Genomic DNA, 15,101 nt, shown 5'->3' with positions numbered 1-15,101 from the left:
TTGTGAAGAACAAACTTGCCATCTTGGATTACACATCCCAAAACTTCCCCCCCACCCCAATTCCCCGTGACAATCAGAAGTGTGGGAAGTGTTGCCTTTCATTCCTATTTTTAATGTTCCCCTCAACCCATCCCAGGGAGTTAAAATTCCTCAAGGACCAACTGATCCAGTCAGCAATCCACGGGTTAACATCTCTTGCAAATCAAGGAAGAGCACTGAGTTAAAGTCTGCTGGCCAGCTGTGAAACCTAAACTCCCACACCCCACTCTTAAACTGTTCAGTACACAAAGAAAATTGCTATATCCAGGAAGACTTTGCCAAAGTTTAAAAAAAAACACAAGAACACTCACCTTTTCCTTTTCCTGATGTATAGAACCTAAATTCAAGGAAAGATTACTCATTAGTGTCAATATAGCAACGACAAGGAAAGGGCAAAAAATCAATACTGAGCAGTGATAAGGATACTGTAACCGCAGAAACAGAGGGCATATCGGAAAGGAAAGCTAAACAGTGGAAATCTGAAATAGAAACAGAAAATGCTCCGAAAGCTCAGCAGGTATATAACTGTTTATGACGATAAAAGTCAGAGTGGTGGCTTAGATGGGGAGCTGTCATTAATCTCATTCAAACATTGTGTACTGGGTTTAACACAGTCATAATGATAAGCAGTTAAAGCCAGAGTGACAGAGACATTATATCGTGGCCATTCAGCCAGAAGGTGGGTAGGAGCGGGCTGCCTTAGAGTGGTCGGAAGGTGGGAGAGATAGGGGCTTGCTGGGTCTGCATTGTATGCACTTTTTTAATGTAACTGGATTGTCCTTTTATGTACAAATGTCATTGTCACTGTGTCTTTTTATTTGTGAAACTGGGATTTGAGGTTTGTCCTCATCTCCCTGTAAACTGGTAGAACAGTAGGGTTTGGGGCCTGGCTTTGCTACTCCTCTCCCTTGTAAAATTGCTGTTGTATACAGCTGTAAATGTTAACTGTTTTTTGTAAACTGTGTTTTGTAATTTGTTTAATAAAATATTATAGTGGCCATTCAGCCAATCCAGTCAGAGCTGGCTCTTTGTAGAGCAATCCAACCAATCCCACGATATTGCTCTGTTTGCCCTGATAATTTAATTTCTTCAGGTCTTGATCCAATTTCCTTCTGAAACCATTCACCATCCCCTGTAGCCAATAGTTTTAGGTCATTACCAGTTGCTAAATAATCTTTAACACCTTTCTGCATGACTTGTCTAAAATCTTTTATCTGATCCTTATAGTCCTTGTACCACTAACTAACAGTAACCAATGTTTCTGTTTAAAACCTAAACCTATCATAGTCTGTACACCTTGATCAAATCTCCCCCCAATCTCCTTTACCCAAGGAGAACAACGCAAAGCTTCCCCAACCTAACCTTGCTGTGAAAATTCCCCATTCCTGGAACCATTCTGGCAAATCCCCTTTGCTCCCTGTTAATTACCCTCACTTTCGTCCTAACACATAGTGACCAGAACTGGGCAAAATACCCTCCTTGTGGCAGAATTTTATTAACTTTAGTAAATTTTCCCTGCCCTTGTGTTCAATACTTTAATTGATGAATCCCAAGATCCCAAATGCTTCGCTAAGTTCTCTCTCAATCTGTCCTGTCACCTACAAAATTCATTGAGCATGACCCCCAACCCCCCACCCCAGGTCACTCTGCCTTCACATTCTCTTTGGAACTGTACCATTCAGTCAACAATGCCTCTGCCTATCCCTCCTGCCAAAATGGATCACCTCACATTTCTCTGTACTAAATTCCATCTGCTCCTTGTCCACCCATTCTACCAGCCTATCAATTTCCTCATGCATAAGACCATAAGACAAGGGAGCTGAAGTAGGCCATTCAGCCCATCGAGTCTGCTCCACCATTCAATGAGATCATGGCTGCTCTGATAATCCTTTACTCCATTTTCCTTCTTTTTCCCCCTAACCTCGACTGATTCAAAACCTGTCTATCTCAGCCTTGAATATAGTTTATGACCTTTGTGTTCAAAAGTATCACTGATTCACAACCCTCTGAGAGAAGAAATTCTTCCTCACCTCTGCCTTAGACCCTCACCTCTGCCTTAGACCCTTATTCTGAGGGGATGCCCGCTGGTCCTAGACTCTCCCACAAGAGGAAACAACCTCCCATCTCTGCTCTGTCAACTCCCCTCAGAATTATGCACGTTTAATAAGGTCAACTCTCAGTCTTCCATATTTCACCTCCTCAATCTTTCCTCAGAAGACAGTCCCTCCATACCTGGCATCAGCTTATTAAACCTTCCCTGGACTGGCTCCAATGCCAGTACATCTTTCCTTCGATATTCTCCCAGGTGACTACTGCCTTGTATAGTTATAGCAAAAGATCTCTTAATTCAGAGATGCTGTCCCTTTGATGTAAAGGCCAACATTCCATTTGCCTTCCCTTCATCTGGCATCATCCTGAGTGTATGCCACATCTCCAAGTTTGGCAGGATTGACCAACTCCAAAATGTTACTCTACATTCCGCTATCATTACTGGAGATTCCATCACTTGAGGATTCCTAGACAATGTTGTTAATTCTGAATACAGAATGCCAATATGCCAAGGGTTGTCTTGGTAACATTTGAGCTTACCATCACGTAATGATAGGAGTACTGGGCCACAGCTCTGAGGAAAATCAGGAACTAGCTGCATGTCACCAATAGGGGAGTGAACCAATGGGAAGGACATAGTTTCATACAGGTGTCTTTGGCTGTCTCAAGAGAGCTGCAGACCTGTAGAATCACTTTGAACGTATAGGAGCGAGGGGTGGTGGGATTGTGGGAAGGGGAGGCTTAAAATACATAAAAAGGAAACAAGAATAGATAGAATGAGATAGCACAGAAGGAAAGCACTCTGCCTCTGAGTTGCCCCTTTGAAAGAGTTGTCCAATTAATTGCATTTCCATTTCCCCATTGGCCTGGACAATTTTCCTCTTCAGCAGGATGAAATAAGGCAAGATAAACTACCTGACTTACCATCGCCACAGCTAATGCTATAACGGTGATAATTCCAACTGGTACAAGCACCATCCCCATACTTGACCTCCCTTCTACGTCAGGGGGTGGAATGCCAGTGGCATTGGTGACATTTGTCAGCACAGTTATCATCTGCAAAGCCATCTTGTCTGTTATGTTGTTGTGGTCTGCTTCAGGTGTCAAGCTGAAGAAGGAGGCTGCCATGTTGGACACGTTGTAGCTGACGTTGAAAGTTAGCAGCGACATCCTCTGGAGTTGCTCTGGTTCTTTACCTCTTGGTGCAGCTCAGCCCGACAGATGCTGAGCCGCTCTCCCGGTGGTAACATGGTGGCATGGCCTCCAGCTGGCCATCACACCTCTCCTGGCATTACCAGAAACACACCATTAGAGGGACACAGGCCAAAACTTACCCAGGCAAAGCAAACACTCAATATGCAAGAACATGGATTACTCAAATCTCCTCTGTCCTATCAGCCTCATAGTAGAATCATAGAACCATACATTACAGAAGAGGCCCTTTAGCCCATTGAATCAATACTGTCAAAACTATACTAAATCTACTCTTGTCCCACTTTCCAACACTTGGCCCATTTCCTTGAATGTTGTGACGTTTTGACTGCTCATCCAAGTACTTTTTAAAGCTCACCTGCCTCAAATACCCTCCCAGGCAGAGTATTCCAGACCCCCACCACCCTCTGGGAGAAAATCTATTGCCTCAGCTCCTACTAAACCTCCTGCCTTTCACCTTAAAATGGTCCTTCCCACCTGCTCCCCCCCCCCCCCCCTTTATTACTGACCATTCAGCTAAAGGGAGCAGCTCCTTTCTATTCACCCTGTCCATGTCTCTCATAATACTCCCCTGTCAAAACCCCCTAAACTTTCTCTGTTGCGAAGAACAAACCCCAACCCTCTTGTTATAGCTACAATTCTCCATCCTGGGCAATATCTTGGTGAATCTCCTCTCCACCCTCTCCAGAGCAATCACACCCTTCCTATTGTTCAGAGACCAGAACTGCACACAATACTCCAGCTGTGTCCTAACCAAAGGCATGTACAGTTCCATCATAACTTTCCTGCTCACGTAATCTACACCTCCACTGACAAAGGTAAGTTTTGATTAGATTAGAATCCCTACAGTGTGGAAACAGGCCCTTCAGCCCAACAAGTCCACACCAACCCTCCGAAGAGCAACACACCCAGTTCCATACATTTACCCCTGACTAATGCATCTAGTACTATGGCAATTTAGCACGGTCAATTCACCTTACCTGCACATCTTTGGAATGTGGGAGGAAACCAGAGCACCTGGAGGAAACCCACGCAGACACGGGGAGAATGTGCAAACTCCACACAGACAGTTGCCTGAGGCAGGAATTGAACCCAGGTCCCTGGCGCTGTGAGGCAGCAGTGCTAACCACTGAGCCACCGTGCCATCCAACATTCTCAAATTGCCTCTTGGGGACTGGTTCTTCTATGAGTTTGCTCCTAGTATCAAACCTTCCCTACCATTGTAATCTTCTCCAGTCCCGGGAACCTCCTAACGCTAGCCTTGAATTCCCAACTTCTCAGCTCCCCTGAATTTTAATCATTCCATTATCAAACCTCAAGTTCCAGAATTCCGTCCCTGAACCTCTTGGCCCGTCTAATTCTCTCTCGGTCCTCTTTAAAGACGTTTCTTAAAACAGTCAGACATCCATCATAACATCCCTATACGTAGCCTGGTGCTGGGCACTTTGGGAAGTTTTATTCCATTTAAGGTATGCACTTGAGAGAAGAGAAGGCTGAGAGGAGACATGAGCAATCTAGGTATTAAAAACAGCGAGAAACTGTTCCCATTGGCAGGACAAGTGAAGTCACCTTATTCCAAGTGGAATATCAGGCTGCTCTCTCATTACAGAGAGTCAACTGTTGCTGGGTTTAATCGGAGGGTGTTCATGCCTCAGGCGAGGGGAAAGGTTGAGAAGGAGTGTCCTCAGGAGAGGTAACCTCAGCCGGTGCTGGAAAAGAACCCCCACTGCTGGTATCATTTTGCATCACAAACCAGCCATCCAGCCAAGTGAGCCTTCATTAGCAGAAAGCTCGAGAGGCAGATAACACCAAGTTAAGACAAACTGCAAAAGCAACATTGAAGATTTGAGAAGACACTTTTCAGCACAGAGAGTGTTAGGATCTGGAATGCACTACCTGAGACGATAGAGGGGACAGATTCAGTACAGGCTTTTAAAGGAGAATTATCTAGAGAGAAACAAAGTGGCAGGCCATGGGGAGAACCTTCGTGCACTGGATTATGGAGCTGGGCTGGTACGGCGGCTCAGTGGTTAGCACAGCTGCCTCACAGCACCAGGGACCCGGGTTCGATTCCAGTCTTGAGTGACTGTCCACGTAGAGTTTGCATGTTCTCCCCGTGTCTACATGGGTTTCCTCCCACAGTCCAAAAATGTGCAGTTTAAATGGATCGGCCATGCTAACTTGTCCTGTTAGTATTGAGGAATATGCAGGCTTAGGTGGATTAGCCATGGTAAATGCATTGATAGGGTAGGGGGCTGGGATGCTCTTCAGAGGGTCGGTGCAGACGTGATGGGCCGAATGGCCTCTTTCCGCACTGTAGTGATTCTATGGGGGGGTGGGCGAAGGGAGTAAAAGGTATTGAAGTGTTTGATTAACTGTGATTGTTGAATGGTGGAATGGGCTGAATGGCCTATACTTGGTCCAATATTCCCAGAGGAGCAGGGCAAGTTGCTTGCAGCATGGGTTTAATGGCCCAAATGGTTTCCCTCTGCGTGATAACCATTCTAGGATTCCATGATATCAACATAAATACCCGTCTCCATTCCTGCAGATGGGTGAGGGGAGAGGAAACCCGTCCACAACGAGTTAAACAGAGGAAAGGTGGGTGGGCTGTCATCAGCAACTTCCTCCAAGGGACTTACTTTGATGCTCCGTCTTCCTCAGAACAGCCTGTGGGAAACTAACTCCCCTCAGGTGTGTTTCTGTGAATATTTCAGGGGAAAACTGAAATCAGTCCTGCATAAAATACCTGCAAGTAGTCATACAAAATCTGACTGTAGAATGGGCAGTATCTACTGTCAATTAGATTAGATTAGATTACTTACAGTGTGGAAACAGGCCCTTCGGCCCAACAAGTCCACACCGCCCTGCCGAAGCGCAACCCACCCATACCCCTACATCTACCCCTTACCTAACACTACGGGCAATTTAGCATGGCCAATTCACCTAACCTGCACATCTTTGGAGTGTGGGAGGAAACCAGAGCACCCGGAGGAAACCCACGCAGACACGGGGAGAATGTGCAAACTCCACACAGAGAGTCGCCTGAGGCGGGAATTGAACCCGGGTCTCTGGCGCTGTGAGGCAGCAGTGCTAACCACTGTGCCACCGTGCCGCCCAATTAGCTTGGAGCATAAACATAGAAAATATCAGAGTAATGCAGTAAATGGGAAGAATGAGTTTTCCTAGAGATTTTGGTGCTCACACATTACTCTTGAACTCCGTGCATGCTGGCACAAGCAGGATGGAGTTTAACTATTCCCAGAGGAGAGTTTGTTAGCCGTATCATAACATGACAGATTTGACAAAAGCAAATAGAGTCACAAAGATGATAAAAGTAAAAACTGACAGTGGATTCACTGATATCTGGCAGAAACAGGTGTCATAATCTCTACTCTCTCTCACGAAGCATTCATGGTGAAGCAGACAAACGAACAGCACAAATGGAGATCAAGAATTCCACCTAATCACCACTATAGGAACCTGGTTACAAGGTGACCAAGGCTGCAAAATAAGCTTTGCAAGTCACACAACATTTTGAAAAGACCAGACAGACTGGGAATGGTGGAGGAGGAGCCCTGATAGTAAAGGATGACAATACAGTCATAGAGATGGACAGCACAGAAACAGACCCTTCAGTTGAAACTCGTCCATGCCGACCAGATATCCTAACCCAATCTAGTCCCATTTGCCAGCACCTAGCCCTTATCCCTCCAAACCCTTTATGTTTATAAACCCATCGAGATGCCTTTTAAATGTTGTAATTGTACCAGCCTCCACCACTTCTTCTGGAGCTCGTTCCATACATGCACCACCCTCTGTGTGAAAAAGTTGCCTCTTAGGTCCCTTTTAAATCTTTCCTCCTCACCTTAAACTCTCCAGTTCTGGACTCCCCCACCCCAGGGAAAAGACCTTGGCTATTCATCCTATCCATGTCCCTCATGAATTTATAAGTCTCTGTAAGGTCACCCCTCAGCCTCGGATGCTCCAGGGAAAACAGCCCCAGCCTCATAAAAGCAATGATACAGTCAGGAAGAGAATTAAAAAGAAAATTATTGGAATAAAACAAAGAACTGCAGGTCTGAAACAGAAACTGAGTCCAGTCACCCTTCTTCAGAACACTTCACCTACTGAGTTGCTCCAGCAATTTCTGTTTTAGTCACTGGAGCTAGTAACAAAAATGCAACATTAAACTACACACAAATGAAACCTCCTGTTGATGCCTGACAGTGTTCTGTAGCATAGAATTCTGCTTCAGAAGGTTGTCAGCTCAAGTCCCTTGAGAGAAAAGGTAAAAACAATGACTGCAGATGCTGAAAACCAAATACTGGATTAGTGGTGCTGGAAGAGCACAGCAGTTCAGGCAGCATCCAACGAGCTGCTCGTTGGATGCTGCCTGAACTGCTGTGCTCTTCCAGCACCACTAATCCCTTGAGAGAAACCTGAGCAAGTAACCCAATGTGATAGTCTAGTACAGCACAGAGGGACAGCTATACTGATAGAACATGACTTTTCAGCGGAGGAACCTAACTGATGCTTTGCTTGCAACGTGAGAAAGATTCCCATTACTTTAGTTTGAAACAGAGCAGGACAGTGCTACTAACTCTCCTGGCCAATACAGGGTGATCCCTGTATCCACAGGTCCGGTTACCGCGGTTTCACCTACCCGCGGTTTCCCGTGGCCTGAACATATAAATGGGAACATTTCGGAACTAAGGACCAGGAGGCTGCCAGGAAGGTACATTTCTCATTTAAGTAAATGGCTTCACTCCTATCCACGGTTTCAGCGATCTGCAGTAGGTCCTGGAATACATCTCCCGCGGGTACGGGGGACTACTGTAATTATCTTTCATACATTATCTCTAAAACAGATGATCTGTTTGGATATAAAAACACTCTTTGAAAACTCTATATCTAGAAACCGACAACATAGATATGGTGGAAGCATATTAAACACATTGCATCCAGCAACAAATTATTGTGGGTAAGATTTAAAATTAAAAAGGACTGTGAGTTGAAATTAAAACCAAAGCAACTGTGGATGCTGTAAATCAAAAACAAAAACAGATGTTGCTGGGAAAGCTCAGTAGATCTGGCCAACATCTGTGGAGAGAAATCAGAGTTAATGTCTCGAGTCAAGTGACCATCCCTCAGAAATTAATTTTGATGTTGGGATCTTGCTGAGTATAAATTCACTGACACATCTCCTCATTGCAACAATGACAACATGTCAAATAGACAGCAATTCACTGACTGGCAAGTCCTTTGTGGGACAAATTGAGTCTGTCAAAGGCACTTCATAAACGCAAAGTTTTATTTGTTTAGATTCCGAGTGTGTGGCTTGCTTTCCCTTGTACGGAAAACGGCCTCTGAATATTGCTGCTTGGGCCACACACCAGGAAGTGATCCAGGTCTGAAATCCCATTATTTTGCTGAGTTACAATCTCCTCCCACCAGGTTTCTCTCTCAGATCAGGGATTGAGATGGGACAAACAGAATGTAATGACACTTGGAAACACCCTCAACCTTGAGTAAGCTGTTGACTGCTGTTTAAAGAGCAGGTACACTGCGTCTGGATTAAAAAGCAACGCATTTTCTCACCATGAGCAGATCTAAAGCAAACAGCAAAAGTGCATCAACATTCTTATCAAGTCTCAATGTATTGAATGTTGACCCCTTTTCTTAATGCATGAGTAGTCCCTAACACTCTGTGATGTGAATGTAAAAAACTCAAGGAGTAATCAATTGGTGGGTCAGTGAGACAATTATTCAGCATTTACCTTTCAAACAAACCACATTAAAGAAAAAGAACTCAGACCATTTATGGCAGAATTGTTTATGCTGTCTTACAAGAATGTAACATTTCTTGCATTTCCACTTATTTCAAAAGTACGACTTGTCAGACTCATAGAACACAGAAACAGGCCCTTCGGTCCAACTCATCCATGCTGGCCAAATGTCCTGAACTGAATGGTCTTGTTTGCCTGCATTTGGTTCACATCCCTTTCCGATCTGTGTACATGTCCAAATGGCTTTTAAATGTAACTGTACTCACCTCTTTCACTTCCCGATTCCATTTACTCACCAACCTCTTGTGTGAAAAAGCTACCCCTCCAGGTTCCTTTTAAAACTTTCCTCTCTCGCCGTAAACCTATGCCCTCTAGTTTTGGACTCCGATACCCTGGGAAAAACGCCTTGGCCCTAATCACGTCCCTCATGATTTTATAAACCTCTATAAGGTCACCCCTCAGCCTCTGATGCTCCAGGGAAATAAGTCCCAGCCTAACAACCCTCTCCTTAATAACTCAAACCCTCCAGACTCAGTAGCATCCTTGTAAAACTTCATTGCACCCTTTCCAATTTAGTAACATCCTTCTTTTGGCAAGGCAGCCAGACTTGTCTGGAGTTTCCAATTGTGGGCTTACAGCCATAACACGACGCCCCAACTCTTTCTGAAGTGCTTGAGACATTCTGAACTCATGAATGGAACGACATGAATTCAAGGCTTTACTGATCCTTCGAATTGTCACCGTAGAGTTGGCAGGAATATTCTGATCATATGAAAACCAACAATTTGCATGGAACATAAACACCTGGATGACCAAATGGGCCTGGTTTCTTGCCACACCCTCAACACAACGCATTCCTTATCCCTCTGAGTCCTGAGAATATTATGCATTTGTTTTGTATAGCGTAGAGGAAGAGGAAATTGCTTAAGATTTAAAGACTATTGCCTGTGGTTTAAGTTTTAAGTTCTTTTCCCACATTATGCCTACAGTATTCTGGTGTAAGTTTCCAAATCCATAGAATTGGAGACATTTATAAACTGGAAGGGGACCATTCATCTCTGACAAAGACAGCGAGCCAAATCCTATTGTCCAGCTCTTGACCGATAGAGGCTATGGCATCTAAAGTTCACGTCAAAGTGCCTTTGAAATGTCATGAGGTTTTCTGCCTAAAACCACCCAGATAATCAGGAATCATTCCCAGCAAAGGGCTCCTGCCTGAAACATCGATTCTCCTGCTCCTCAGATGCTGCCTGACCTGCTGTGCTTTTCCACCACCACTCCAATCCTGACTCTGATCTCAAGCATCTGCAGTACCCACTTCTGCCTGGAATAATCACTGAGCCTAATCATTCCAAACCCAACACTCCCACCAACCTTCTCAGTAAATTGGTTGTCAAATCTTATTTCCCTCCACTGCGCCTCACTCCTCTCTCTCTGTTGTCTCGGTGTAGCTATTTATAGTGTACTAGCCTGGGCAAGACCATCATGGTCAATGACATATAAGCCCAGGAGGAAATACAGATGGTTAGATTTATGACAGCAGTCTCTGTTCAGTTTTTCTCTCTCTCTCTCTCTCTCTCTTTCACTCTCTCCAGTCGGGTAATTAGGACACCCTCCATACAGCAGAAGTGGATACTTGAGATTCGGACAAGCTGTGCTATTGATGGCAGAATAGATATTCATTTCTGTTGCATCTCAAATATGTGCGACAGCTGTGGGAAGGAATGGTTTCCAGCTCCCATACAAATCCCAATGAGCCATCCACTCGCTTCAAACGAGGGGGCACAGAGGGAAACTAGGCAGAGATTTTAGCACCCAAAGGCTTGCGGAATTTAAAATGGACATTACAAATGAACAAGGCCAATGGACATTATAAATGAACAGCATTACAAGGGGTCATTACAAAGTGGCCAATCTAAACGGGCTGAAATGACGATTGGATGGGTTTCTGGAGACAAACAGATTGAGGGGCAATCTGAACAGGCGGTCACACATGAATTATAGTCTCCTTTTTATTCTGGTTCCTATTTAATTGCAGGGCATGTCTGTCAGTGAGACAAACTGGCTCGACCTTTCAAAGAGTTAGCACACCTGCAAGAGGTTGAATGGCCTCCTCTTGTTCTCTAAGCTTCTCCAGTGCCCTTAGTTTTCTTTGTTGTGTATTTATCATCCGGTCCGTACTACCCAAAGGTTTAATGAATCCCAACCTTCTAAAATCCATTAAATCCCATTTAAATTCCGACGCTCTGGAGTAAGATGGACCACATTAGGGCTGTGAAAGGCAATCCCAGTTTCTTCAGCGGAGTCCCCTTGGCCCTTTGGGGAAGGAGGAGGGGGGGGGAGCTGTGTCACCCATGGCTCCAACAGCAGTGCATCCCTGCTAAAGAAACCCTAAACCTGTGAGAAAGTTCCGGCAAGCTCCCAGCTAGCAATTACCCAAGAGCAGCTGCTATGTGTTTTAACAACTGCGCTCCTTCAACAGGCCTGGACTGTTCTACTCTTTGTCACTGTGCGTTTTTTTTTTAAAATTCCCTCCCTGTTCAGAGAATGCAAAAGAGGAAAAGTAGCAACACCAGTGATGAGGGACAGTCACTGGATGAAAGAAAGAACGTACGTTAATTAACCCCTTGTGGACCAACCCAAGAGAGAGCTCTGGTAGCATACTTGCTAAAGCATAGATTTTTTTTTTAATGCATTCATGGGATGTGGGCGTGACTGGCTGGGCCAGGATTTATTGCCCCATCCCCAGTTTCCCCTTGAGAAGGTGGTGGTGAGCTTCATTCTCGAACCACGGCAGTCCACCCGGCTGTGGGTTGACCCAAAATGCCATTAGGGAGGGAATTCCAGGAATTTGGCCCAGTGACAGTGAAGGAACAGCGATATATTTCCAAGTCAGGCTGGTGAGTGGTGGTGTTCCCATGTATCTGCTCCCTTTATCCTCTGGATGTTAGTGGCCATGGGTTTGGAAGGTGCTGTCTGAGGATCTTGGGTGAAGTTCTGCATCTTGTAGGTGGTACACACTGCTGCTACTGAGCATCAGTGATGGAGGGAGTAGATGTGGTGCCAATTCAAATGGGCTGCTTCCTGGATGGCTCTTGAATATTGTTGGGGGTCCACTTATCCAAGCAAGTGATCAGGTTATTAAGTCTATGAACACAGTTATGAACACAGGAATGAGAGTAAATGGAGTTGAGATACAAATCAGGCACTATCTAATTACACAGGTCTGGACAGGGTAGTTAGGGAGAAACTGTTCCCATTGCTGAAAGAATGGAGAACCAGAAGGCACGGATTGAAGGTGTTTTGCAGGTGAAGTGATAACAAGACAAGTACACAGCACATAGTCAGGATGTGAAGTGGACTGCCTGAGAGTGTGATGGAGGCAGGATCACTCAAGGGTGGGTGTGAGTGCGTGTGCATGTGTGCGAGAGTGTGTGTGTGTGTGCACTTGCGTGCATGTATGGGTGCATGCGTGTGTGAGTGCATGTATGTGTGCGTAAGAGAGTGTGTGTGTGTATGTGAGTGCGTTTGACAGATAGTGCGTGTGTATTTGTTTATGTGTGTGTGAAAGTGTGTGTGTGCACTTATGTGAGCATGTGTGTGTGCATGAGTGAGTGCGTGTGTGAGCATGGTGTGTGTCGAGTGTTTGTTTGTCAGCATGTGTGATTGCGTATGTGTGTGTGTGTGTGTGTGTGTGTGTGTGTGTGTGTGCGTGTGTGTGCGTGTGCGTCTGTGCAGCAGAACCTGGGTCTCCATTCATCCCTGCTTTCCCATGGTGCACCGGGACAATATGGTAGTCAGAGTTCAAGGGCCACCCCACTCCCTCAAAATCAGAACCTTCATTCTCAACGTCAGCAGCAATTCTCCCTGTGCTGTACTGAGAACTATCTGGCAGAGTAAACAAAACAGACCTGAAAGCTATTTCTAGCTATACGAACTACACAGACTGTGGGGACGACTTAGTCTGAGGACCATCTTGCCCAAAATCCGACTTTATTCTCCCACCATGCCCAATCACATCATCCCTGAGGGTGCTGTTCTTGCACTTAATAATTAACCCTTATAAATCTTTCAAGGCCCATAGACAGCAAAATGGAACATTGCAAAGGGCCATGGGAAAAAAGGCAAGATGAGCCGTTCCTTTCAGGGACCAGTAAAGATAAGAGCTGAATTCTGACAGCAGAATTGGCTGGAAGTACTAATTGGCCTATAATAATTTGAATTAACTTTGTATCTTTAATGGGTTTAATTGCCCCAAGTTGATTTCCAGGTGTATTACCGTTTTATACTTGGAGTTTGGAACCTCGGCATGTGAAAAAAATACAATTCAATTCAGCACAGGAACAGGCCCTTCAGCCTGCCAAGACTGCGTCGATTCTTAATCCTTACTTAGACTACTTATTGCCCCATGCAGTTTCTATCCCTCTATTCACCTCCCATTCATGAATCTTCCAAGATATAACTTAAACATTTCTAACATGCCTGCTTCCACCACCCCCATTGGCACTCTGGATGAAACATTCCCCCTCAACTTTCCCTCTCTCACCTTGAACCTGTGCCCTCTTGTAGCTGACCTTTCCATCCTAGGAATAAGCCTCTGACTATCCACCCTGCCTATGTCTCTCAGAATTTTGTAGACTGTGATCAGGTTGCTCCTCAGCCTGTCTTTCCAGTGAAAACTACTCAAGTTTATCCAACCACTCCCTATAACTAGAACCCTCCAAACTGGGCAACATCTTGGTAAATCTTCTCTGTGCCCTCTCCATGTCCTTCTGATCGTGTGGTGACCAGAACTGTATTCTAAACATGGTCTCACTAAAGTTTGATGCAGTTGTTACATAATTTGCCAACTTCTATATAGTAGCACGGTGACTCAGTGGTTAGTGCTGCTGCCTCACAGCGCCAGGGACCCGGATTAGATTCCACCCTCTGGCAACTGTCTGCATGGAGTTTGCAGTGTCTGCGTGGGTTACCACCCAGTACTCTGGTTTCCTCCCACAGTCTAAAGTTGTGCAGGTTAGGGTGGATTGGCCATGCTAAATTACCCCATAGTGTTCAGGAAGGTGCAGGCTAGGTGGGTTAGCCACGGCAAACGCAGGATTACAGGAATGGGGTGGGATGCTCTTTGGAAGGTTGGTGCAGACCTGATGGTTGGATGGGCCTGCTTCCACACTGTAGGGATTCTATGGAAGAAAACTGTTTTTAAAGGCTGCTTCTCTTTCAAACCACACAGCAGCCTTGATGTTGAGTTTTTAATGAATTACATTCTGGTTCAAAGGTCTTTGCACGATCACAAACCAGCGATATGTCCCCAGCAACTGCCTGACAGGGCTCACGCGGACTATTTTCCCCCAATCCCAGGGCAGCTCTTGCCCTGATAGTTTTCGTCCCTTTGAGTGAATGCAGCCAGCAAGACCATCGGGAGTGAGCCAAAGCTGTCTGTATAACAACTAGCTGCTTTACATCTCCCCCGAGACCGGCATCTGAACTCTCCATTGTCAAGGTTGAAAGTCCCATCGCGTGGCTCGTAACATGGTTCCAGGTGGGAGCTGTCAGTCCAACCACGTCGGCCAATGAAGGGATACTAATTGAGCACAGATACAGAAAGCACATCAGGGAGGTAAACTACATAAGTGCTGCCTTAGAGTGGGAACATTGAGCTTTTATGTGTTAAATCAAAGGCAATAATGTATTTGGGAGTTTATAGATCAGATCTACCACACTAAGTGTCTTGCTTTCCAAATCAGCAGCATAATTTATAATCCACTCAACCCTAAACCCAAAACCTTGTAGAAGACAGCTGATGGATATTACATAAGGGAGAGGAGAGAGAAAGAGCGAGAGAGAAAAAGAGAGAGAGGTAAAGTATACAGTCAGCCTTGGCTTCACTCCATTAGGAATCTACTCTTGGAAGCTGCTCCATATTATGAAAAGAGTATTGGTTAACTAATAGAAAGTAGGGCTAAGGGAGGAGGCATTTTCAGAATGGCAACTTGTCTGAAGATCGCATGA

The 15,101-nt window shown here is 45.2% G+C and overlaps 1 protein-coding gene across 3 annotated transcripts in view; it reads right to left on the bottom strand.

The window, feature by feature from the left end:
- The window catches only part of c12h3orf18 (chromosome 12 C3orf18 homolog), an 86,692-nt gene that overhangs the window by 22,905 nt on the left and 48,686 nt on the right, over positions 1-15,101 (bottom strand). For 2 of the 3 annotated variants that reach the window (XM_072581854.1, XM_072581853.1), the window contains 2 exons: positions 3,013-3,373; positions 351-376 (listed from right to left, as the gene is read on the bottom strand). In XM_072581854.1, the coding sequence (XP_072437955.1) occupies positions 351-376; positions 3,013-3,258 (272 nt within the window). In that variant the 5' untranslated portion in view covers positions 3,259-3,373. Of the gene's footprint in view, positions 1-350; positions 377-3,012; positions 3,374-10,463; positions 10,530-15,101 lie in introns of those variants that run through there. The other variant, XM_072581855.1, reaches the window with a different exon arrangement.

This window comes from Chiloscyllium punctatum, chromosome 12 (assembly GCF_047496795.1).
Source record: "Chiloscyllium punctatum isolate Juve2018m chromosome 12, sChiPun1.3, whole genome shotgun sequence".
NCBI lineage: Eukaryota > Metazoa > Chordata > Chondrichthyes > Orectolobiformes > Hemiscylliidae > Chiloscyllium > Chiloscyllium punctatum.
The sequence above is the reverse complement of the archived record's forward strand: the minus strand, read 5'-3'. Positions and strand labels throughout refer to the sequence as shown.